At 33.2% G+C, this 27829-nt stretch overlaps 1 protein-coding gene and 1 pseudogene across 2 annotated transcripts in view; one reads left to right on the top strand and one right to left on the bottom strand.

Annotated features, from left to right (window-relative positions):
* LOC128163374 (calcitonin gene-related peptide type 1 receptor-like) overlaps nt 1-23737 on the bottom strand; it is a 37995-nt gene extending 14258 nt beyond the window's left edge. The window contains exons 1-3 of one of the 2 annotated variants that reach the window (XM_052826954.1): nt 23345-23737; nt 5165-5480; nt 4046-4925 (exon numbers count right to left, since the gene is read on the bottom strand). In XM_052826954.1, coding sequence (XP_052682914.1) covers nt 4046-4493 — 448 coding nt within the window. In that variant the 5' untranslated portion in view covers nt 4494-4925; nt 5165-5480; nt 23345-23737. The remainder of the gene's footprint in view (nt 1-4045; nt 4926-5164; nt 5481-23344) is intronic. The other variant, XM_052826953.1, reaches the window with a different exon arrangement.
* On the top strand, nt 9019-15439 carry LOC128163375 (uncharacterized; annotated as a pseudogene).
* Nucleotides 23738-27829: the final 4092 nt, after the last annotated feature.

The raw sequence follows: 27829 nt of genomic DNA, 5'->3' as shown, positions 1-27829 counted from the left end.
ATTTCTTACAATATTTTTGTACATCATAATCAAATTACAATATACCTACATACATGTATACATTTTATCTTTCAGTTTTTAATGTATAGAATGGTTAATATTGGTATTTTTTATGCTTAGTCAAAATGTGAAAGTCATATATTAAGATACAAGCAAGACAAAGAGTTTTAATGTTTTTTGTTTTGTAAACAAAGCTTGAGTCTCAATGTTATATTTTACATATGTGTTTTATTAATACATGTTAACGTTTTAGTTGAATGTTACTTTCTTCTGCTGATAATATTATTGATAAAGAATATGAACACATTTAATAAGCTTATCTTGTTAGCTACGAGTCAATTTGGAAAAAAATGATAATTTCTTACTTAACACTTGTAATTAATACACTTAATATGACTCGACCTTTGTTTACTTTAAAAGAAATAAACAGCAATTTAATTTTTAACAGTTCATGTGAATATGAACTTGGTTGGTCACGTGATCAAACTTGTGAAGCCCGAAGGGCTTCTCAGAATATATTTTTGTAGATTTTTAAAATTAAGTTTTGTTCTACATTCGTAAAGCGGGGTACATACATTTATTTTACATGTATCACAATTTTTACTCTTGTTTTTTATTGTTAATGTCCATGTAATTTTATTTTTTTATTTTTACAGATTTAAGAGTTATCGAACCTTGCTAAAAACAGACACCATTAAAGATTAAGGTTAAGATTATTATTCGTTCGTCATTACAGTTTCTCAACTTACGCTCTTCTGTTAACATAAACTTGATCAAGATTATAATTTAAAATTCATAAGAACAAAAAACCACGACTTAATCAAAAGAGTCATAGTGTTCGAATTTATAATATAGATTTTTAAAAAGAGTTATAGCACATTTGACACAGTCATGATTTCAGGAAATTAATGATGGTCAATTTCATTATAGTAATAATATTATTTAAAGATGCTTAATTTATCTGCATACACCCACTCTAGCCCTTCCTATCCCTGTATCATTTAATTGAATAAGAAAAAGCAATAATAATCGAAATAACTTTAACATTAATTTCATTCAGATATTCATTTTGCGTTACTCAACAAACAGAAATGGGTCTTATTCAACCACAATTTAAAATCCAGCGTTTCTTAGTAAGCCTTCTAAGTGAGTGATGAAAAGATTCAATTGCCAAAAACTCTTATCAAAATCGGCACCATAAATTTCAAATCGAAACGAGATCGGAAATGAATTACTCGAGTGTGCGATAGAGGTTTTTCAATGTATCTTATCTAAGGTGTTGATATTGCAGACATTGCCTATGATCCCGCGAAATAAACTTGCAAGCAGACGGCAAAACAAGAAAAGAGCGGCAGAGAGAAATGAAAGAGCAGCCAGAAATCCTGCCGACAAAACGAAATAAACATTTACAAATCTATTTCAGCATGTCAATTTCGTTGGAAAAACATACCAACCTGAAGATTCGGTTCTTTTCTTCGGTATCTTTGTAGATATACAAGTGAATTGGTGTCATTTGTTCAAATCTGTTTTGTGTATGTTTTCAAGACCACAGGCTTTGAAAGAATTGTACATTCCTTGGATTAAGAGGGCTGAATGGTTTTGGTCATTCTTAATACTATATTAATCTCCTTGAGAAGGAGAGTTCCGTATAAAGATACATTGTATAAGAAAAATAATAAAATTTAAATATAAAATAATTGTAATTTTCCTTTACTAAATAAATATTTTAACGCCAAAAAATACCATATTTAAAATTTTTAGGTAGATATGTGTATTTTATTAACATTCCATTCCACTTAATTAAGAAGACTGTTTTAATGGATTATACATTATAAGTAGTGCGTGGAGGTACTCTCAGATTATTGAGAATCAAATTGAACAATTTGATTCCTAATAATCTTTTCTATAAAGAACAGTTCCTTGAATTTACATGCATAACCGGATATGACAGATACAGTAGCAAATTTAATATAATGAAAAATAGGAGTAAATCTTTCTTTTTCTTCTTTTTTTTTTCTTTTTTTTTTTGGTCTGAAACCGGAACTATTCAAAATTATGTTGCATTAAGCGCCATTATCAAATTACTTTCCAAGCTCATTTTAGAAGGTGGGGATTATTAAGAATTCATCAATTTGGAGGTTTCCTGACAGAAGTTTCTAAATGTTGACGTCATAATTCCTACCAAATAGTATTAAATCTCTATACTATCGTTCTTTTCTTGTTTTAATACCCCATTTGTTAATTCTCATATTCCGAGTTTCTTCGTATATATAATAATACAGTTGCATGTTCATTTCTACATTAAAAAAAAATAGGATTTAAAAGTAACAATCAAATGACGTAATTCATGAAAGTGCCCGACCAGTTTGTATCTCTTATTGCGTCCGATTTCATCCAGAAAGCAGGAATTAAACACAAATCCGTTTCCCCCTTTTTACCGTGTTAAGACGTCTTTAATAAATCCTAAGCACGTGATCGTCCAATTAAACTGTCAATCTTTTTGTTCCCAGACACAATTTCATCATCGAATTCAGAAGCAGACAGAACATAAACGCCATTACAGCTTCTACTTGTGCGTTTTCATTTTCAATTTATCTTTTAAAGGAAATCTATTTCTAAGAATTTCTTGACTATTTCTATTTTGGCTCGATTTGGTCTTATTAAATGCCAAGGTGGCGTATACTTTCTTGGGTAAAAAAAACATGTGATACGATCGAACTTAATTTGGCAAACATACATGTATATCCATCTTACCAAATTAAGGAGGCTTACCCATCAGATCTACCTTAAAATTTTAGAGATGTTTCTTTTGCTATAAACGATTATTAACATAAGAAAAAATCTAAACATTTTAGATTTAAAATATGACTATTTTCTTATATCTTCACACAGATCTAGAATTCTTCTTCTAAAGGAGGTTGACTTAGTCTAAAAAATGCCCACGGCCAATTAGCCCTCTTAACAGAAACAAGACATCAAAACCATCTGGTATGATCCGTAACTGAATCAGAATAGCACCGGTTTTAGTTGCGAAAACCTGTGGCTAAAAAGGTGTGAATTTTAAACATGTAAATATAATTGTTTGTGACCAAGAGTCCGATTTAATATCGACGTGTAAAAACGCAGAGTAACCCTACACCATATTCTCCGTACAATTAATAGCAGTTCAACGCAAATCAAGTTGGACATGCAAGTCTTTTTTTAACCAAAAAAACGAAGGATAAGAGTAATTTTTTTTAAAAACAGAGGACAGTGTATCGCGTTTTGTAAAGGAAATTGAATCTGAATGGCGAACACAAGCTTATTAGATCTGCTGAGAATTTGCATTTATAATAGAAAGACGTGTATACAATGACGATCTCGTGAAAAAATTGTTTTGATGGATGGGAAAAACGAAGCTAGAATGCTCATTAAGGAAACCTTTTTAAGATACTGAAACGGTAATGGCAAGAGCATCAATTTGTCCTTCTCTCTCTCTCTCTCTCTCTCTCTCTCTCTCTCTCTCTCTCTCTCTCTCTCTCTCTCTCTCTCTCCCTCCCTCTCTCTTGTTGCCTTTACAATCGAGAGACGTACATGTAAATAGATGATAATAATTTTCAAAGTTTATTTTACTTTTTATCTCATATCAGTTGCATGCAAAGAGAGAGAGGGAGAGAGAGAGAGAGAGAGAGAGAGAGAGAGAGAATTTCATCTGTTGTACAATTTATCTAATTTTTTATCTATACATGTGATTACAATTTGCTATGTGTGGAATCTGCGCGCTCATTGGTTTTGTTTGCATCCTCATACTAACGAATTTACCTCCCCGTGAATAAAGATTTAATTTAAATAGAATCAAATATCAAATCCATTCGTATTTTCCCTACAGTTTACATGAGCGAACCTTACATGTTATTGTATACTGCACAATTGTTTGTTTTACATTTTTTTTCTCAGAACTATAACTGAATCACAAGTCTTTGTTCCAGGGAAAATAAATGAATCCATCAAATAGCAAGTGTTAAAGTAAACTTCTTAAAAAAAAACACGAAACAAAAACAATTACCTTGATCGCTTGCATGCTCGACGTACGACGGACATGAGATATATGCGGTACTTCCGGCCGAGGTGTCGTCAAAGCAACCGAACCCATCCCATGTCCGCGGACAGTGCGACCAATTCTGTGACGCAGTCGGCAGGTTCTGCTGACGAAGACAACATTTGGTGGCCGTCTGACAACACGTCGTCCACTTTTCACATTCACTTTCACTGAGAGGCTCGCAAATCTGTGTCACCATGGAACTATTATCCAAATCGGCCCTGTACACAAATCCGGGTGGATATGAATATTTAAAATTCCCCTCGGGCCCAGCTTTCAACACTGGTCCAGCTCTTGTAAAATCAAAACGGAGTTGGGTTGCTTCGGGCTTAAACATGTACACATAACAGAAAGAACACGTGAGGACTTTGAAGAGGGGGACATCGTAGCTCATGTGTTGATAGCGACAACTCATTGTGGCTAAGTGGAAGCGTTCTCGTCTTGAATCACCCAGGAAATGTCCTCATTCAAAATGACAAATTATCACCTTATCAGGCCGTATTCTTTGATCTGTCTGCCATTTTTTTTCTCTCCTCTTCAGGTGAACAGCATGAAATAGCAAATATACAGGACACGGGAGATGGGGTAGAATTTTACACAGTGAGAAGGAAAAAACACAGAAAAATAAATGTGTTCACTCTCTGTCGCTGTAAAGAATTAAGAACTTAAATCACTTTGACGAGCTTGGCAGCTAGAGAAGACTGCAAACTCTGGTATATCTGAAGGGGGTTGCTTTTTTCTCTTTCTCTGTGTTCTGTCACTCTGCTCCGATTGTAGAAGTGTTTGATGTATATACTACTCAATAAATTCTTTCTCCTCTTATCAGCCAAGAAAATGGGTTCTTCTTCTGAAAATTGAAAATGGCACTATGCAGGTTTTTCTATAAAAACAAAAACCAAAAATGTCAAAACTTGTAGACTTAATCCAATAAATGCGTTGCAATTCACAATGACAAGCTAAGAAAAAACCGCGAGAGAGAGGGAGCACTTGACGTGAAGAGCATAAATACAATCGCGTACCGTCGCACTTTGACGAGCGCAAGTTCTTAGACACCTTAAATTAAAGAAAGTAATCACAAAAAAGTACCCTCTTACACGTGCCAATATTCTTCGATATGTCTCTGACTCCAACAATGCTGGGAATTTGTACGTCCGGTATTCTTTTTTTTTGTCTTTCTAAAGTTGTCGTTGGAATTGCATTCTGACAAGCTGGAATGTCGAATTTGCCGATAACATCCGCCGATAGATTAAAAATGCCGGAACCGCTTCTCGGATTCTGTTTTGTATCTTAATTTTTCTGCTTGTCTCGTCCTATTGGAAAATGTTCCATCTTCATTTTTCCCCTTTTTCTCTTTTTCTGATAATAATTATTCCTTATAATCCCATTGCCGAGGATCAAAGAGCTGTGATAAAGAAAACAATGAAAGAAAAATAAGGATAAGATATCCCAAAGTTGCTTTTGTCATCTGTTGTTAATGATTTTTCTAAATTGGAAATGGGAGGGGGTCATTACTAAAAATAATTTCTTAAATGATATGAAGAAGCTTGATCTTTTGAAGAATCGAAGCAGAAATCCCTAAGCAATTGAATATAGGTTTGTTTTATTATGAATAGACAGCTGATACTCAAACAAGCCTAAGTAAGTCCATTCGTCATTCTTTCTTCCTATGTTCAGGTCAACGTCATATGCCCATACATTATCAATTTAACTACATGTATGCGAACAACAGATGTTGCTGTCAAAACATCATAATTGAAACGATTAAGAAAAATAAGAAATGTTCATCTTTGTTGATGTTATCTAATCTCTCGTTTGCTGTTTGGTGTGTATTGTGTTTCTTTTTTAGTAACCGTATTGGGTTGGAAACTAACTGCAACTTATCGAACCTTTCCGATAGAGTTCGGAAAACACGTGTTTATCCGAGCTTTGTCGGAAAGGCCCGAAAAGTTGCGATTGGGGGAAACTTGTTAACATTTTTTAGAATTTCAATTGAATGAAAAAATGACAATAACAAACCGTGAACCATCTCAAAAATCCATAAAACGAAATTCAAAGCAGAGCAACACAGACCTCCAAATAGAGAGAGGTAGGATCAGGTGCCCAGGAGGAATGAGCATCCTCTGCTGACCGGTCACACCCGCCGTGTGCTCTGTGTCGTAATCGGGAAAAAAAATCGGAAAAGTTCCTAGACAATTTGGTGATTAATTATGGTCTAACAATTAGTATGAAAAACGTCAATCAGCATACGACCCAGTGGAAGATTGTATTTGCTGACAAGGTCGTTGTTTCGACGATAGAATTTACGGAAAGATGACTTCAAGCGAGACTGTTGATAGTCCTGTTTTATCAAGTTGTTTGTCAGTAGCTTGCTTCGCCTTAGAAACTGTTCATACGAAGAGCATGCCCTTGCCTATCGAATCAACTGAGAGACAAAAACACCATATGCAGGTGATGAAGGTATATTGCTACAGAAGTAATAAGGAAAGTTGACTGTAGAAAAATTGAATTCAGTTTTCCCCCGACTGACTTTTTGTCTTCGTTAATGTAAAGCATCAGATGTTGAATATCTATTTAGATCCCTTTACGTTCTTATATTCTTTTGTTTTTTTTTCGTTTTGTTCAGATTTTGATTAATCTCTTTTTTATTAATTTGGTTTCTTTTTTGGTAGGCTGGTGTAGTGGGGTTTGGTAGGGTGGGAGGTTTGATTTTGTGCTATGTTACATTTGGAATCAAACAAATGTTTCTATAGAAATTTTTGATTAATTATTGGTTAGTATTAATGTCATTGACAAAGCATTGAAATTTCAATGGATTACAAAATAATTATAGAGACACTAGATAGTAAAAAGATGACTTCCATATGAAATGTTCCCAAGTCAAATGCACATGGTTCGTTTGTTTATTTGCACTTATTTCTTTAGTTATTAGGAGTCAAAAGGGGTCCAGAAGCCCCTCCCCCCCTCCCCATCCCTCGGACATTTAGATTTATTAAATCTACATAGTAGAACAATTTAAAATATGCTTTTGAGTCCCATCCCCACCCTGGCAAACAGAATTCTTCTTCAGACCGTCCACGTAAACATTTTGGGATCCGCACCTGTTTATAAAGCTTAGAACTCTACTTAAGCTGTTAGACCAATGAATAAATCGGCTCGATATCAAAAACTGGATTGTTTTAATTCGGTTGAATCAACAATTATACATTGACAGTATGCTATTAAACACGTTTTCATAATTCTAATAATCGATACACATTAATCGATTATGATACATTTGTCTATATCTTAATCAAGCACTTGATTTATCCAACAATCGAATATGAAAATAACAAATTAGAGATTTTATTAACCAGTCTGTGTTTGATTTCCGTTTAAATATTTACTTTTGGAATAATGGTAACGATAATCAATTGTACATGTTTTCATTTAAGGTTCATTCTAAGTTCGAAAAACTGTAAGTGCAAGATCAAAACGTGACATTTGAATATCTCTATCATTATACAGTTTGAATAAAAGTTGGTGTCGGAAAGGTAATCCGTAATGCTTTTTCTAATTAAAAGTTGAATATTAATAATTTTAAATTATCTATAAAAAATGAAATTAAATTAAAAAACAAACAAATAAATTGAACAATTATTCTTAATATGACATGAGGAGTATCTTTACTATTTTTCGCACGAATAATAACAGAAGAAGAAAACCATTTGGAATATCAAATAATTTGACTTTAAACAAAAGTCTTTGTCGCGTTAAAATTCGCGAATCTGCGAATCGCGAATTCGCGTTAGACTGGAATCAAACGTGGGCTCGTCTAACTTTTATGTCCCCGGGACCAGTAGCCTGTTGCTTTTTGATCGAGCAACATGTTCAATACTGTAGATAAACAGAAGCGAACCATATCTCTATGCTGTGATGAACTGTAACAGTTATAAAGAATATGTCATGATTTAAAGCCGTACATTTGTCAGGTGTTTTTTTTCTACAAAATTCAACATTGTAATGTATTAGTTCAGCATTACGTAAGAGCTTTTTAGTTTTTTCATCCAATTTATTCTACAAAAGAAATTTACTTAACATGTGTTTGTCTCCTAAAACACATATTTCAAAGCCGAAAACGACATTTCTTTTCTGCACTACCGGAAGTACATAAATTTGGATGTCGCACCCGATGTGTTTATATATCCATGAGGATAAAGCTTTAAATTGTGCTGATTTGTAACCCATGTATAAAGTACTTTACATGTGTTTGTCTCGTAGAAACACACATTTCATAGCCAAGGTCGACAAGACTTTTCCTCAATACCAGAAGTATGGACAATTTCAGTTGAATATCGCACCGGACGTATAAACCTTCGACGAAGATAAATTTGTTTGCCCAGAGCTTTAAGTGCTGTAAATAATCATGTACTTTTCTTCTTCTTACTTAATAATAATAAATAAATATTGGTAATGTCAAAATTCAATAGCAATTATAAACAATTATGCAAAAAAAAGAAGAGAGAGAGTCAATTTAAAGCCCAAGTCCATTTCTTCTTTTTCACATGAATGTAAATGTGTATTACTTGAATATTGTTCATCAATTGTTTTCCTTCAAAATAAGTTTTAACTTAACTGATCACATTGAAAATTCACGTGGAGCACATTTGACGGATGAAACCTCTGATAGGAGCTGATATTCTCGAAGCCAAATCAGAGTCAAGCACGATATAGAGTGGTCGAATAACTCAGTTAAAATAATTGGTAGATTTTGGGGTTTTTTTATAAAAAAAATTTCGCAATTGAGAATCAGAGTGATTTCGCCAGACCAACGCTAATCAAATAAATCCAAATTGTCTGTCAATCAAGAAATAAAAGTCTTGTTTGCATGAAGCCAGACAAAGGAAACTGGATACTTCTTTTAAGGAAAACTGCATGAAAAGAGAACCCGGTTATTTAAGAGACAATGTCAGTAATCATTGAGCTTTGTCCATATTATAAGTGGAAAGTGTAAAAAATTATTTTTCCTTGATATTGTTATGTTGATTAATACAGGTAAGCGGTATTTTAGAAATGTGGTATTTTTGGCCACAGGGTCATTGTTTCCATGGCAACAACCAAAAATAGACAAAAACACTAAAATACCAACAAATCATCAAATTTGTAAAAATAACAATGCATATCAACATAAAATTTTGTTAAATTTGAAAAAAATTGATAACACTAAATTTTGCATTTATTTGGAAATCAGAATGTCAAAGTATTATTTCCCAAATTGCTTTTTTAACATTTTTCATTGTAAAATTTAAAGTATTTTTAAAAATTAATTTCTCTAAAAAGCAACCTGAATTTGTTTTGATTCTATATTAGATAAAAAATTCTTACATTGGTTTATAAGATTTATCAGTGAAAAACGGTAGTCAATGTGTATAAAAGAAATAACATTAAAAGCAAAGTAGCCAAACTTTGATTTTGAATATGTAATATTACCCCCCTTTATGGAACTCTTCTGCGGCGGAGGTTTAATTAAACTAACAGGAAGTGGAAACCAAACATGCTGTCTGCTCAGTTGGTTGTAGTCTGCTTGATTTTGCAGAGGACTTACAGCAACTTGTAATGGTAGGTGATATTTTATAAATATGTCTGATCTATGCCAAAAATATTTAATGTAAAACATCTATATTGCTTCATAAACGGATAAAAAATTTGTGACTTTTTGATTGATTTTACAGGGAGTTGTGGTTGCTTGATGTTTGTTTAAAATTGCAGAGGAATGACATCCGATTCAACTTGTAAATGTAAGTGTTGTTCCGTCAACATATGTGATGAGTTTAGAATAATTTCAATTAAATTGTTAATTTCTAAAATAAAAATACACTCTTTGCCAATTTTACATAGATTTTTAGAAAGAATTGTAATGACTCATGAACTTTGTCTTAATTGTTTTAATTGTCATCCGCTTGAAGTTGCGGAGATATGACAGCATCTTTTGAAAATATGTGTATTTTTGTCAGTATGTTGGATGGATTTCAAATAAGTTACCAGTAATGATGTAAAGCATTCATGAATTAATGCAAATTTATATGAAAAATACATAACCCCCACCCCTATCTCTCTCTCTCCTCCCCCCCCCCCCCCCACTAAACATATGAAAAGACAGAATGTTTATTATACATTCTCTTTTAATGGGCAATTTTAATTTTCAATTTTTAATTCCAAATCAAGCCTCCATGATGATAAGATTACACTATCATAGTTAGATTCTCAGATGTAGTACATGTATGTTTGTTTTGGAAATACATGAATGCTCAATATCAGTTCATTAACAAGCTTTTATATTAATAAGATATCTTGTTCTCTTTTAGATGGAAATCAGTTTGTCTGTAGCTTAGCTTTTTCACACCGAATGATACCTGTGGATATACAAAAAGACCTGGCCAAGACATATTATTCCTATGACATGTTGTAATCTTTCCATAGATGCACACCTCCGACAGTTTTCAATTTGAAGAAGTATAAAATCAGAATCAGAATTATTGAAAATAAGGGGAGGTTTTTTCAGTGAAGATGATGAAATACTTACCATCTGTCCAAAACACAGGTATGTGACATGTCTTATGAATGTATCATGTTTCATAGTATGGTTATGAATATCAGACAATTAAATTCAAAGACTTGCAGAATTTAAATTAAACACCTTTATCAATAAGAACATGTGATTAGTTTTGAAAGAGTTGCTTGTAAATCTCTGAATTAACAGAAAAAATGACCCATAGAAATTTCCTTTGCTTAATAGTGAATTAGAATTTTCTCTCTATCATTTTCTCTCTATCTCAAAGCATCTAATTTAATTGTAGTAACTGTGCCTTCAGTTTGACAATGACAGACACTAGCTTGCAAATGACAAATTCATATGTTGTTTGCTTTGTTTTGTTTTTAATGTTTTGAATCAGGAAAAATAAGTGCAGGTATAAATGGACTGAAGTGTACATAAATACTTGTACTTGTGAATTTAACTAAGAGCATTTCCTTATGTAACCATCTCTCTGTCTTTCCTCACTTATCTTTCTCTTTTTTAATATTGATGTTAATTGCAAGATATATTCTGTGCATTACTGTGAATCAATCAATTATTACAATGCAGATAGAGGTAGATTCTTTCAGATCATCAAAAAGTTTGGCATACACAAGAAACTTAATCTACCAGCATTAAATCTACAGATGCATACTAAGTCAAAAAATGTGAAATAAGAAATTGCAAAGTAAATTTTAAGATTTTGACCATATTTTTTTTACATTGAGTGACAATTGTAAAACTGTCAGTGGAACAAAAATTAAGCATTAGTAGACATAACTGGGAATGTAGAATTAAAAAAAAATATGCCTGCCAGATTGATTATATCAAAAGTATGTGTAAAAACTTTTGATTGCATCATTACTTGACCATGCAGTGGGCATTTGTGAAAAAAATTAGTTAAGTAATGAAAACACATTTACAAATGAATTTTAACATCTTATTTAGATATGTTCTTGGTGTTGGATGGAGGTCAAGTATGATGTGTTCCCTTGGATGGACATGTAATCATCAAAGCAAGAGCAATTCAAAAGGAACCATAACAAAAGAGCAGTCATTCTTCCTGAAGAAGTATTATGATTGTCTTATTAGAATTGGTTCAGGTTTGTCAATTATTTTGATTATTATGGCATTGAGATTAAAAACACAGAATCTTTATTTCTATATTATCTCTCTCTCTCTCTCTCTCTCTCTCTCTCTCTCTCTCTGTGTTGATAAATAAAGCCTAGGACCAGTAGTCTGTCAAAATATATTGGCCTGCAAAAAAATTTACTTGCCCCCATATATCCATATGTGTAATATTCAAAATTGATTACAAATTGTTTTAGACATTTGGCTTTTAAAATTTTTACAAGTCCATCATACTTTTCAATTTTTTAATTTCACTGGCAGGAATAAAAAAAATTTCTGGCCGCAGTCTTCGGACCACTGAGTTTTTGTAATGACTGATGTTACAGTCCAAATTAAATAAATTCTTTACTGCGAGCGCTTTCAGCCATGTTGGCTCTTCAAACAGTTACACAAAATTAAACGAAAGTAATCAAATAATTGATTAGCTTTTTATTATCTCACCTGAGCTGAAAGCTCAAGTGAGCATTTCTGATTACTTTCTGATTACATCCACATGTCTGTCTGTCTTTCCATCCATCTGTAAACTTTTTGCATTTTTGACTTCTCTCCAGAACCACTGGGTCAGTTTTAACCAAGGAATATAAGTAGAAAAAATCTTTTGAAAAGTCTTTTAAAAAGGGATTTGATTTTTAACATAGGAATATGTGCAGTAAATTTTAAAGATTTTTTTAAACAAGGTATACTCTTAATTGTTATTTTAGATATTTTGTTCTGATACCATGAAGTTAATTTGATGAGCTATTGTTGCTCAGATTAGTGATGTGGCTTCTGGGCCTCTTGTTTGAATTTGTTTCTCCATCATTTACTGTAATAGTTTTTCAACTTTTACAGGAGTGTGTTCCAATTGTAGAAAACATCTTATAAAAAGGATGGAATCAGATAAGGAGAATACACAAGGGGAAAATGAAGTAGACACATATCCAGTTGGTTCTGCTGAAGTTCTTCACAAAGGATGGGCTTTGAAGTCAAAATATTAATGCAAGTTTAAGTGATTCACTGAATCTCAAAAATCTTTCTTGAAAGTTTGAGGTTGTAGAAAGCAGTGGTCATAAACTTGACCCAGAAGATGTAGCCTCCGAGATGAGAAGAGTGAGAAATGCAGAAGGAAAGCGCATTTTCAGAATTGATGAGTTCCTTTCAGGAAATCAAGTTTCCAGCTATTTCTGCAGATTGGACTTAAAAAGGAGGAGGATTTCTGTTGTGATCAGATGGTTGAAGAAAAGGACCTAGAAGCTGAAAATGATTTGGACAATTTTAGAAGCTTGGCCACTTTAGCATTTTATTAGAACTTCTGATTCACTATTTTTAGACCACCCGAGTCACTCAGGTGACCTATTGCTGCAGCTATCTGTATTTGTCCGTCATCATTCGTTGTACATTGGTTGTAAACTTTTGAACATTTTTAGCTTCTTTTTTGAAACCACTGAACCAATTTAAACCAAAGTTAATATATGTACTGAAGTACATACCAGGTATATATTTATGATGAGGAAGAGTGCCTCTTCCAAAATTGGGAAGTTCATGGCCCTGGGTGAGGTGTTCTGGTTTTAGGGTGGGGCTCTAAATGCAGTAGTTCTCCTATGCTCCTGGGTATTAATCCGATGAAATAAGTATATAGTTATGATAAGGAAGAATGCCTCTTTCAAAGTTATGAATTTCATGGCCCCTGGATCAGGAGTTTTCTTGTAAGGACAGGTCTCTAATAGTTATGTATTGGGTAGGGTGGTGTAATTTTTGCCCATTTATTTTTTTGTTCTTAAGATTTGTTCAATTATGTCACTGTATGTTATGCTATGACGTTTTAATAATTTTTTTAGAATTTTGAAAGTTTATTGGATTAAACTATCCCGGAATAATAAAAATGATTTCATAATAGCCCTATAATTATAATGCACATGAATATACAATGAAAGAGCCACACTGCAGGTACTCAGGTGACCGATAAGAACCATGGGCCACTTGTAATATGTAGTATTGTTTGTGTGCTATGTGAACGCATCATGTATATTTTCAACTGAAACTCTTCACTTTGAACTGTTGAGGTTAGTCATTGTAGATGTCATAAACGGGGGTTGTAATTTTGTTAAAAAAAATTAGGAAAAACAAATTTAGGCAATGAACAATTTTTATATACATGTATGATGTCCTTCTGTTAGAAGCAAGAAATATTTAAATAACTTTTTATGTAACCAAGTCAAAACTTTACCTTAAACAAATTTGTATGGTTAAAATTGCATTTCAATTAAATTAGTAAGGTAGAGTATATTCTGCTGTTAATTTTGCTTAACAAGAAAACAAATTCAAACAATTGAAAAATTACCGCTATGTATAATGGTTTTTTTCTGTTAAAAACACTGATTAAATTTATCAAAATTATAAAGTTTGTATCTCCGTCAAAGTGTGTCCTTCTCTCTCTCTCTCTCTCTCTCTCTCTCTCTCTCTCTCTCTCTCTATATATATATATATATACACACACAAAGATAAGTGTTGCCATACAAATCCTTTTCATAATGTGTTTTTTATTATTTTGGTAAAGTTTTTATGAGTTTTAAAATTTAAACATTTCATAATTGTAACTTATAAAGTGTGTGAAGGCTTATAAAACCTATCTCGAGTCTGATTTGTATGGCAAAAATGTGTTGCTAGGGAGAACATAATGTTGCTATGGACATGATTTAGAAAAACTAAAGAAAATGGAAGTGATTGGAAAGAAATAATGATGTTTTTAAAATATCAAATATAGCTACATACAGTCATTAAAAACATATTCTAGGTCTGATTTCTGTGTCAAAAAATGTGTTGCTATGGTTAAAATTATGTTGCTATGGGAATTATTTAATTGAATAAAAAGAAAAATATGATAATAAAATGTTCTTCTCATAATATTTAAAAAATATATATATAAATAATCTACATACATGCAGTTAAATAAACGTAAATAAATTAATGACTTGATGTGTCAAAAAGATGTTGCTATGGACAAAATTGCGTTGCTATGGACCTAAAGCACAAAGAAAAAGCATTAAAAAGTAAAAACTTAACAATCAAGTCATATTGAATGTTTAGTTTATATTTACTTTTACTAATACATAATTTTTATAGGCTATGTAGAGGGCCAACTGAAATAAAAATGGTGGAAAATTGCAAATATTCATCATTCTGCCAAAAAAATTAGGAAAACCAACTACTCAAATTTATTGATTATGTACATAATATTGACCACTGTCATTATGCTGATATAATTTATTTTTGCAGAGGTCGTTGCTTTTTTAAAAAAAAAGGGTTTAAAATGGCTTTGTTTTATGACAATACTGTATCTAGTAAAACATATCTTCTTCTGGTTGTCATAGCAACTATGATGTCATTTCATTGAATAATAATTCCATCCAAATTATATTATACAAATGACTGTCTTTTTAGGTAAACTATTAAAAAGGTATATTTTTAACTCTGAAGTGGCCCATTTTGTATATTTAGATCTCTATTTTTCAAGGATTTTGTTCACTAATAGACAATATGGAACAAAACATTTGTTTTGTTGTCATGGAAACCAAGCAAAAAAAAATATCACTCAAAGTTTGCTAAAAATTTGTTATTTGCTTCTCCTTTGATAACTTAGTATGGTTTTAAATGATTTTTAAAATTTTCACTTTCCATGCGAAGCTCGATGCTTACTGACATTGTCTCTTAAGTATCATCAACAGTAATTTCTAAGAGATTCAGCGTAGGATCTGGCTTTTGATGACAAAAGAGTGCGAACCTGGAGTGGTACTTGTATGATTTTTATTTGCTTAAAAACGATTTATTCTTTGTAAATCAGGCCATATCTTATCCAGAGTAGAAGAATGCGGGACCAGTCAGGTTTTTTCTAAATTCTATTTATCTATTAATTTTTTATTTAATTTTTTTTTTTGGGGGGGGGGGGGGGGAGGGGTCCATAAGTCAAGACAAAACCTATTTTATCAGGTTTCATAAAATGAAAATGTCGGATGATTATACAGATAAAATGATATATTAAAATTGTCAGAACGTATATTTTTTTTTTTTTTGCTTACACTATGGTTTTTAATAATGGTATATCGCTTGCTTCCATTTTCATAAATATTTTAAAATAAAGAATTCAAGGATACCGAACAAAAAAACCAAAAAAACTGAAATGAAAAATTTAAAATGTGTCTATTATTAGAAACAAATAATTACGAGTTGCTTTCACCTCCTTCTTGAGATAATGGAAACTAGAGGATGTTTCATAAATATAAAGGAGTTTTTGAATTGCTTTCATATGTTTTATTCTTGTGTAACCGGAACTTTTTGACAAAGTTGCCCTTTAAGTCATAAATAGCTACATTATACACGTGCAATAGAAAAACTAAGTGGTATTCATGCAAAACGGAGGAAGGCTTTTTCAGCCCACAAAGTTATTTTTTTTTTCAGGAAACCCTTGACACGCTTGTGTAACCCGGATGAATCAAATCCATGATTTAGGATATACTCTTGGCCATCTGTTGACTTCCGTTCATACAAATATTGCGTAATTTTATTGGATTTGAATTTCATACGTGGAATCCAAAGAATGCCATAACTTTTGTTTGCAATGCATTATCTGTATGAAATACGAGCATTGTCTAGTTCTTCCGCCATATCGTTTTGAAGCCGTTCTCTTCCTAACTTTTCACAACATTTACTAGAGATATTTTATTTTTCTTTTCGAAGAAAAAAAGTTTATGATTCAATGCATTGACAATATAGATTTTAGACTTTAAGTACATACGTGAATCGAACCAACGTCTAAAGTTTAGAGAATTCACACCACTGCACCATACGGGCAAATCATAAAAACAGCTGTAGAAACAGAAGGAAATATCCTTCATATAAAAAAAAAAAAACATGGAAAAAAAATTGAAAATTGCATTATAAATTTGTGTTACATAAACAGTTCCTTAATGTCTATGTTACTCATTGAGAATTTAAGTGATATAATGTATTAAATCTTTCGAATCAAAATAGCGCTTTAGATATTGCTGGGTTCCACCTTCGATCGCGATTTCATTTTAATTTTGAAACACCTAAAAATCCACTTTTAACTACCTTATCTTGCTTTCACAATGACTATATCGACCCATCAAACGCATTCTCTCGATATGAGCTGACTTTAAACTTTAAATATTAATATTGAAAAGATATATTCACACATATTTTAGAATAATGAAAGTGAATTGAACGGAATTCCTTAAAATTACGAAGGACTTTAGTATAATAAATTATTACATCACAATTTTCGAAGGCGAATATTTTCTCTCAAAAATATTTGTAAAAATCGACACGTTTTCAAGAATGACTTTTAATTAGCATGTAATTCCATCTCAATGGAACGGAACGGAATAATAAATGGCAACCAAATTTACTAATGCATGGTCGAATAACAAAATCGTTAAATGAAAAATTCTCATTCCATATCTTTTGAAGCATGCCAGCGTAAAAACCCGAGACCTCAAAATGAGTTGTCGCTACATGTGTGTATATCCAACTCATTCATAAATCTCACCCTCTTGGCTCTATTTGTATCTAACAGTCGCCGTATTTCCACATATCTTACTCCCCTCTATCGCGTATACCAGGAAGTGGGGCCAGATGTTAATGCGTAGCTAAACATCATTTGGTTGAGTTATAAACCAATTTACACGCTCAGAGAGGACAGAAACGGATCACTATATCTCGCCTCGCATTCCACACATGGCACGCGGTGATCATAAACAATGGAATTATCTAAGAATTTATTTTCTACACTGATTTATTTCAATGTTGTTGTTTTCTTTTTTGATCATTCGCGATGAAAGTATATAGGAGCTTTGGGTTGAATCAACACAAGATGCAATTTTTCAATGTTCAAAGAAAAAGAAAAGATCAATGTGTAAAGTTGATGCCCATTAAATAAGAATTATACTAACAAAGAGACGGACGGACATACAAACATTTAAAATAAACGGTTTGTAAATTTTAACCCCCCCCCCTTCCACCTCCGACGCCTTACCGATGAGCTATCATGGTGTCTTATCAAAATAATGGAAACTTTTACGTATATCTATCTGTAATAATACCATAATATTAGACTTTAAATTAATCTAAGTAAAGGAGATAAAATGAATTAGGTATATGCGATTGAACACTGTTCAATCAATAGTTGTTGCGCAATCTTCAGAGAACTCAAAATTCTCTGTTTACCATTTAGAAAATGTATTCATCGTCCTTTTTTAATCTTAAGTTTTAACCGTGAATCTTTCAAATCCGACATCTACAGATATCGAGTGTTGTTGTGTTTTAGTGCTTCTTACACATTCATAGTACGACATATTTCACATGACCAAGTCAAAATTTGGGGGGGGGGGGGGGTTTCAAATAAAGGTTCCTCCACACCTTTGGATAAAAGTTTTGCCTGAAAGCTCAATCTTCGAGTTTCGATAAAAGTATTCATTAGAGATATTGAATTTTAGCAAGCGTTAGACTTAAAAATGACAGAGAATGGTGTATTATTATTTATTTTTTTTTTTTGGGGGGGGGGGGGGCGGTCACTATTCCTAATATCTAAACTCCCTTCTGTATTCGAATTATGGACCTGTGGGTTAACTTGGTATATTATCACCGTTTTGTCCATTTCGCTTTAGAGAGAGACATTAAAGTTTGGCGATGTAAACAATTTAACAATGAGTTGAAATAGCAATATCATAAAAAGGTTAAGGGTGTCGAGGCCCCTTCGTTGAAGTCTGACATTAGCAAATGAATTATTTTGAGACCATAGCATCTTACTGCAAAGAATTATTTTTTTCGAGTAAAGATTGGTAAAATAGTATGCTTTGTCCAAGGATCTTCTCAATTTTACTTTTTGCTTAATTACTCGTACCCGGATGATTACGTTGAAAAATTAAATTGTGCCAGGTATTTAGAGTGACTTCCGAGTGGAGAAACGATATCAACGTTTGCCAATCATAAATCTCCGTAAGAAATCCGTTTTCGTTCATGCGAATTTTTCAGATTGCAAAATTATAATGTTTCAATGAAGATACCTTGGATATATCCCCTTACATAGATTTCAACTGTACTTCTTTCACAAGTATATGTAGTTTTATTCAAAAAGTTTTAAATGTGAGGTAAACAATAACTTGGGACATACTATATAGTCAATATAGCAGCGGTTTGTGCCGCTTTGTATTCATACGCGTCAACGGACTATCTTCATTGAAACATGCCTCGCAACACCATTCAGATGAATATAACGGAATCTAAGAAAAAAAGACATTACAAGAAATAATGGACTCCTATATCTTATTAAAACCTTGTACAGAAATGACCGTTATTTCACCCTAGAGATTTTCCTCCCGGTGTTCGAGAATAATATCGGCTACTCTTTTTTTTCCACAAATTAAAACATCGGTCATTCGATGATGCCGTGGGCATTCTTCTTTTTCTCTCTAGTTCTTCGCATTCAATTATCAAATAGGTTAGAAATTGGATGACATGCGACGAATTCCGGTTTGTTCTTTTTTTTTTCTTCCATGTGTAAAACTTGCATGATTTTTTTCTTATTTTTGAGATTGTATACCTAAAAGAATGAGTTTTTGTTTGATAAAATAAGGGAAATTGAATTCAGAAATGTGTTACTCATCGAACACAAACGACAGAAACCCCATGTATAAAAGTATTATATGAAGAAAGAAACAATTTGCCGTAGTCATGCAATATACAATTCAAGCTAAAATATCTCGGCATGATAAATATTATTATTGCATTGTAGGATATACATGTATAATTTATTTAGGTTATGTATCGGACATGGCACAATCTTTTTTCAGCGAAAAAGTTATTTTTTACATGAACAATGGTCTATTGTTAAAAAAATTCAAAATTATCAAGAAAGAGGTAATTATTTGTCAACATACCTCGTGCACATTTATAAAATCATATTGGTGAAATCTTTAACAGTAGTTTATAGGATTAAAAAAAATTACAAAAATTTGAGGAGTAATTGATAGAATTCAAGGCGGAAAGGTCAGCATCATTATTCAGGAGATTAAATTTGAATATTAGGCCCCGACTTCACATTTCTTCAGTTATTGATTTTGGAATGTACCACCAATTATCTCTTCACTAACGACTTAAATACTATTTACTTGGGACGCCTATTCCACAAACAGGATTAAAATTTGCTGATTAGCTGTTATTTATTTATTATATTTATATATAATCGTGTAACGAGTTACGTATGCTAGTGGTCGGATCAGAGAGAGAGAGAGAGAGAGAGAGAGAGAGAGAGAGAGAGAGAGAGAGAGAGAGAGAGAGAGAGAGACTAAATTATGGATGATTTCGATTTTCGACTTTGTGTCCTTTGCGCTTACAAATAAAAACTTATATTAGTTTTAAACAGATAAATTGAAAACCAGCGAGACAGCAATGTGTAACAGTTCAAGGTCAAGGTTATCGTCATTGTTCAAGGTCAAATTAATCTTCATTGAAAAGTTATGACAATTAAAGATCTAGAGCATGTGTTTCATGGTCGCGTTTTCTTCTTAATCTGCATTCAGAAAGACACTATCAGGATGGTATTTTTTACTCTTTCTGACCACAGGAATTGTCCACTCGAGAAATCGATCTGACACCAGTCTGAATGAGTCCTACGATATCAGCTATCGAAGCACAATGCATGTTTCTGGCCATTAAAAGCTATCTCGAGGTTTAATGAAAATTTTTAGCCTTTGTAATCCCCGAGAACAGATTTCCCGCTATGGATCCAGAGAAAATGCGGAAGGGAAAGTGCTTTCGAGTAGAAAACACACACTCTTGAAGTGGCGAGAGGTTCGCATTATAGGGAAAAAACAAAAACGTTGGGGGGGGGGGGCATCTAAGCAACAGTTCATTTCATTACTTCGCCATCAAAGCTACTCGTCATTACGGGGGGGGGGGGGGGGGGTTAATATTGACTGTTTTTGAATTAATGAAAGGTCTTAACACTACACACAATATCCACTATGACCCGCCAGTTTGATAAGATATCTTTTTATATTATTACCATTAAGCCCCATTTCAATGACCAAATTTTCATATTTTTCACAGCCCGTGCGGAAAGCACTCTCTGACCATTCAAAAACAGCGTAACAAAATTAAAAGTATTAAACATACTTTAAATATTTGAGCTGAGAGTGAGGACAAATTGATTTGGGACGTATTTAATCAAAGTTTTGGATCAACCCTTTTCAATTGTTTGCTCTGGAGAGATTTACAATATGCTTTATTTCCCATTGAAGCAAACGGTTACATGGTGCTCGTAAATTTCCAGTTACTGTGGAAAGTTTAATCCGGAACATCTGTATAAAGCCTCCTTAATATTAACAACGATAAATTATGACCGTGCGCGTTGTGTATATTTCCCCCCTCCGTTCACTTGTATATTTAGTTATATTAAATATTTTCTCGGGGAAATTAAAATATTTTTCCGAGCCATGTTTGGCTATCATCAAAGCGCTTTTGGGACACCCTTGAGGAAAAAATCAAACTTGAGGTTTTGATTTAGATTTCTTCGGTAATAATCGATATAACAGCAGAAAAGTTCTTTATATGAGTGCACAGGGGAATGTTACACCTTGCAATCGAAGGGTATAACTGTCAAACAGCTTGACAAACCAGGTAAAACAGGTGTTAGGAACTGCCTTTCGTATTGTTAGTCATACCGTTTATTAACCTGCATCGACTTGATTTGACTTAGCTACAGAAAGTTCTGCAGCTAGATTTGACTGGGGTCGAGATGACCGACCCCTGAAATTTTTGGACTTTTTTTAAATTCATTAAATTTATTTATTCTCTTTACCGTTTGACCCAACCCTCCTCAGGAAACAATCATCCGTAGAAAATCACTGATCCGTGCCTTTATACTAGTATGTATATAATACATAAAGACAAATAGTCATTACTTCAAACCAAAATTATACATTATTTTTCGTACTTTTTTCATACAGGTTGTTTAATTTTGAACCTCTTTGTAACATTTGTACTTGTAACATTAACAATAAAATTTCAATTTTAATAAATAAACAATAACATACTTATACTTAACAAAATGAATCAAAACGATTAAGGGACAGTATGATTGCAGTGACAACATTGATATATGGGCGAAGATTTTAGCTCTGACTATTAAGAATGGCCTGAAACGTCAAACTTCTTTACATAGACCCGATTCTGTACATTACAGGCACGTAGCATCGGGGAGGGGGAGGGGTGCAGGAAGGGGGGGGGGGGGGCTGGCCCCACTACTTTATTGCGCAGAAAAGATTTTTCCTAATTTTACATAGAAAAAATGAAATTAAAATGGAGTTGCCCCGCCCCCCCCCCCTCCCCCCGGATTAGGATTTTCAGGATTTTGGAAATTAAAGTGGTTTTTATTTTGTATTTTGCTTGTTTTTGGATGAGTCTGACCCCCCCCCCCACTTTCAAAAACAATGCTACGTGCCTGCATTTCCGGAATTAGGATATGATACATACGAACAATCGCAGCTTCACACGGGACCTCAAGCAAAAGTCACGTGACCAACACTTCTTGGTTTTTGAATTCTATAGGTAGTTTATGATTTTAGAATAGAAGAAAATATATCAAATTGTGGATTCAATCTCACCAATTAAAGAAATGGAAAAAAAATGCAAGACGACATTTTTGAAAATCTACGAGTGTTAAATGCCAGCAGTTGAACTAATATCCTAGACTTGTAATATAGCATCAGCTGATTTTGAAAATAAGCTCTTGGAATATATATGTAAAAACTATACAAGTGTTTAATGTCAACTTATATCATTTACAAGAATCGGAAGATATCTTTAGCTGATTCTTGATAACAAAGCATATTTAATCAGGCTCTTATGCAAAGAGCTTGGCGCAAGAAATCAAGTTGGCCCTTCAGGTGACAGTCTGACATATTTGGTGTCCCCATAAGATGCCACGATGACAGCGTTTGAAGTGTGTAATTGATAAATATTTTGGTAGCCCTTAATACACCGTATTTCCCGTCAAAAGTCGAGATAAAAGCTCCCAACAAACAAGCCTTACCCGTCGACTTCGTGTGCTTTAGAAATCTTATCTCTGGGGTATAATGTAGATATTCAAATCGGATTTCGTGTTAATTACGGTTCCTTAAATGTTCAGGTAGAACTCTTGAGATAGAGAATGGGCGAGTGTGCAAAAGTGAAATCTAACTACTGTCCACAATTACATGTATATGTATAATATTACACATTTGAAAACCAATTATGAATTTGAAAATTGAAAATAAAAAATGAAATTGCTTGACGCTGGATTTAAGACTACAAAATGGGTATTTATCGTTTTGCTTCTCTTACTTATAAAAGTAAAATTAAATTATTCTTTAATTGATATTCCATAAAAGTATTCGGTATGGATTTTTAAGCCTTTCTTAGACTTGTGCGGTAAACAAAAATTATATTGTTATATTCAGATAAAATAAATTCCGACATGTTTTAAGACAGATGTACATACATGTAATTTTTTTTTAAAAATGACGCTGAAATTCAAAAATTATATTTACCTGTGGGCAAAGTCTTTTCCGGGTCTTCCTCTTTGCCTTCTCACTCTGTCCTAGCCGCTGACCACTCTATATATATACTACGAGGAAATCTTTGCACATTAAAGCAACCCCCGGCGTTTTAAAATCAGCGACTAGAATTAACTGTCGGTCTAACAGCAGTGAAAACTTTTCTTCTGTCTTATCGATCAATCGATATAACGCCCTTTCTCTCTTTCCTTTTCTCTCAATCCCGGTTCCCCTTCTTTTATCAAGTAAGGGTGGAGGCTTATAATAAGTAAAACGCTTTTCCCCAAGGACTGTTCTCCCGCCAGCCAAAATTTACTCTTTGGATCTGTGTTAAATGTTTTTCAAATTCCGATTAAGTCGGCGACATTTTTTGGTCATTTATATTTCCTCTGCTTCATGATTTATTTGACTGATAAGGGACAGACTTGCAATTATAATGACCGTGTCGGTAGAAATTCCACTAAATAAATATTGACTTAGCAGGTGCCCGTTTTACTTTTGAGTAGTGTTATCAGTATTTACTTATTTACCGACAAAATATATATATATTAAAGCCAACCCACATCACATATTAAAATCCCTGGGAACCATCAATTCTTAATAAGATCTTTCTATGTACACATGTTTTTCACTTGGCGTGGTTTTTTCGCGGTAGTCTGTAAATAAATCTTTTGCTTTCTTTTTTGTTTCGTCTTAGTCTGTCTTCTTGTGTAATTTTAGGAGCAAATATTTCAAGCATTTGGGCTTGGGGTAAAATGCTGACGATGGACCCTCCATTTTGGAGGGTCCATAGTGGAGGGGGTGGAGCTTGGTGTGTCAATCTTAATTAAGAGTCCGTTTGATCTGTCATTCCAATTATGTTATCAGAAACAGAATGGCCACAACATTGTTTTATTTATATGACTTTTAAACACAGGCACATAAAACTCTCCTCCCCCAATTCAAATTTGCTCATTATATACAATGAATATCATGAAAAAAAATGGATTTCATATCTGTGTAATTGTTGAAATTAATAATGGGAAAATTAATTGGGAATCCATGGAGGAACATTTTTAAGAATAGCATTCCTAGTAAATCCAAAATTTCAAAACTATGTTCCAACATAAGTAGCTACTGTCAAATAAAAAAGGGCACCGCAAAGCGGAGCATCCCCTCGGGAAATGAAAATATCGTGCTGGGAAATGCATTATTCAGAAATAAACATGTAATTGAAGAGACCAAATATTTAACTTGTTAAAAAGCATTTGAATTAAAATATTTCGTTAATTCCTATTCCCCTGCACGCTCTATGTGTATCCATGGGGGATGGGTGCATTTACTGGTTGTACAATTGTTCCATTACTAGCGGAAACACACCACAAACCTGTTAAACTTTAGTGATATAGTCCAAAATGAAAAATAGAAGCAAGCAGGAGATTAAGTTAACCCTAATTTAATCGAAACAAGCAGCCGTCTGAACCGTATTTCGGGCTATATATTTAACGAATTACTTGGAGAAGAACAGGTTCATAATTCAGAAGAGACTTTGACAAAAATCGTCAACATGATCAACCAGGAATTTAATGGATAATGTTCTTTTAGATCTATTAATTTATTAACATTTGTTACTCAGGGAAACAAATAAATCTCTCAACATTGAGGTGAGTTAACTTCCTGTTCCCAGTTTCACTGGACTCAGAATAATTGTTACACAAACATAGATTAATTTATGTATCCTGATAAAGTTCATTTGAAGTTGCCAAAATCATTAAATGTTAGGACCCCCCCCCCCCTTTTTTTAAATTTCTAATAAACTACCCATATGTTTTTAGCTATTAGGTGCATGATGAATTGGAATGACAGATCAAACGGACTCTGAATTAAGATTGACACTCCAAGCTCCACCCCTTCCACATTGGACCTTCCAAAGTGGAGGGTCCATCGTCAGCATTTTACCCCAAGCCAAGCATTTGTGAGGAGAGAGAAAGGAAAAGAGAGGTGAAGAGAGAGAGAGAGAGAGAGAGAGAGAGAGAGAGAGAGAGAGAGAGAGAGAGAGAGAGAGAGAGAGAGAGAGAGAGAGAGAGAGAGAGAGAGAGAGAGAGAGAGAGTTCTCTGTTGGTTTTTAACTTTTTTTTCCCCCCGCAAATTAGCTATATTTTGAAGTAAGCCTTAAAATCAGAAAAAACATAGTTCAAGAATGCTTTTAAGCAGAAGTTATTTTCCACTTTCAGAAAAAGATAATAAATCAGAGTAGTACATTGAAAGAATAATAAAAAGCTGCCCACATGCTTGTCAAATGTTTACATAGTAATTACATAATCACATTATAAGTTTGCATACAAAACTATCAACGAAACACCAGCTTGTCCCATTAAACGGAAAGGGTTATCAAAAAAGCTCGTGTACCAACGCCAAAAAACAAACAAACAAACATACAGAAAAACAAGACAAATGTTACCCAATGGATTGCTAAGAATTTCAATTTTGAGATATATCTGTTATCAATATTTTCGGTAAGTATGGAACAATTTTAATGTAACCAGCTCGAGTGAGAGATTAAGGAGGCTGTATAGTCAACAAATTAACCATCAGATTTACAAAAAAAAAACAAAAAAAAAAAACCTTTCAGATATGAATTGTTTTTCTACGTTTTTCTACTTAGAAGGGAAAAAATCCATAAAATATTAAATTTGGTTCCTTCTTCATATAGGCTTACAATTTTTTTTTTTTTTTATAATTTCATGAATAGTGCCAACGACACAAGCAAAGCACCGGCGTAAACGTCAGAAAAACATAATTACGTAAGGCGTGCGGAAGAGCTAGAGTATTTTCCCTTGGCATCTAAGCTCTTTTTTTTATGTCTTGACGCCTAATCAGTATTCTAACAAAAACAAAATTGTGTCTGAGAAACGGTGCAAAATCGTCAAAAAAATTCATTCGTCTATTTTAAGGGTCCTCGAAACCTTGTGACGTTTACTTTCTTAGACAGTACGTCACAACATGGCGATTTCAACACACTGTGAAAACTGTTTGTACATCTATTGTCACAATGCATCTCTTTTTATGTGGAGCAATGGGAGCAGCCTTGGTCTGCTGACCCACAGGTTCCGGTGTTGTATAGCAGTTTTTCCCCCGTAGTAGCTTCTCCCCCCGGAAAACCTACTATATAGTAGCCTTTCCCCCTGGGGGAAAAGCTACTATATAGTAGCTCTTCCCCCATAGTAGGGTTTCTCCCTCACGTTTTTGGTTCAGATTTTATAAAAAATATTGATGGAAATCCAGTAAGGATTAAAATTAATGTTTCTACACTCCCAGGTTGCATACATGTACAACTGCATTCATCTATAAAGGCTAAGTTTCGTTTTGCCGATTTATTATTTTTATAGACTATGCTGAAAATTGAACATGTGTGTAATGGAATTACACATAAAACTTAATGTAGGTAATTAATTGAAAAAAAATACTTGGTTTTACAAGTTATACACTTATATGCATAATTCTGTGTTCTGAAATTGTACTAAGCGAGAATGTTTTAAGAATTTTTTGATAAATCTATCAGACTGTCTGTCTGTTTTTGAAAATTTCATCCAGGCTAAACCTCTGTTTTAAAGAAATTGTGTTTCCAATGTTTCAGAGCCCGATTTCTAAAATCCTATTATAATTATTATAGTGCTTATTCTTAAGGGCCCAATGTCTCATAAACTAGAGATGACCATATCACCATATTTTCATAGTGGCAGTGGTTTACCACTTGTAGATGACTCTGAAAATTTCAGCCCTCAGGGTAGGGGCCATTGATGTTTCAGGGCCCGATGTTTAAAACCCCATTTCAATGATTGAATAGTGTTCTATAAGTGGGGATCCGAATCTCATATTTCAGAGATGACCACTTAACCATATTTTCACAATGATAGTGTTATACCACTAGTAGATGACACTGAAAATTTTAGCCCCCATGCAGGGTAGGGGCCTTTGTTGTTTTCGAGCCCGATGTTTGAAATCCAATTATAAAGAAAATGTATTTTTTAGGGCCCCATATCTCAAAAACTAAAGATGACTACATGAACATATTTTTACGGTAATTTAAAAGTAAAAACAACATTTAAAAATACACAATCGCTCATATATTTCCTTATCAAAATGATTGAAAATTACGATTCTGCTTTTCTTTTTTAAGAACTATAGATAATATGATTTAAATTTGGCCCCCATAATTCGCAATTTTTTAAAGTGTTTCGGGTACAGTAAATGTTATGTTATTTTTTAGAAGAGTTGATTTAAAATATATTTTTTACCTATTCATTTGATTTATTTGCACTCACTTGCAGTATATGACGTCAGAAGTAACGCTATTACTACAATTCAATCAAAATCGGTCAAAAATTGATATTTTTCTTCTCCGTTTACGAATGGGAAATATAGAGCGCATGCTTGAACAAAGATATTTTTTGTTACTTATTAGTCTTGGCTATATATATATATATCTCTGATTAAAAT

The sequence above is a fragment of the Crassostrea angulata genome, chromosome 9 (genome assembly GCF_025612915.1).
Source record: "Crassostrea angulata isolate pt1a10 chromosome 9, ASM2561291v2, whole genome shotgun sequence".
NCBI lineage: Eukaryota > Metazoa > Mollusca > Bivalvia > Ostreida > Ostreidae > Magallana > Magallana angulata.
Note: the sequence above shows the minus strand (reverse complement) of the source record. Positions and strands in the feature narration are given on the sequence as shown.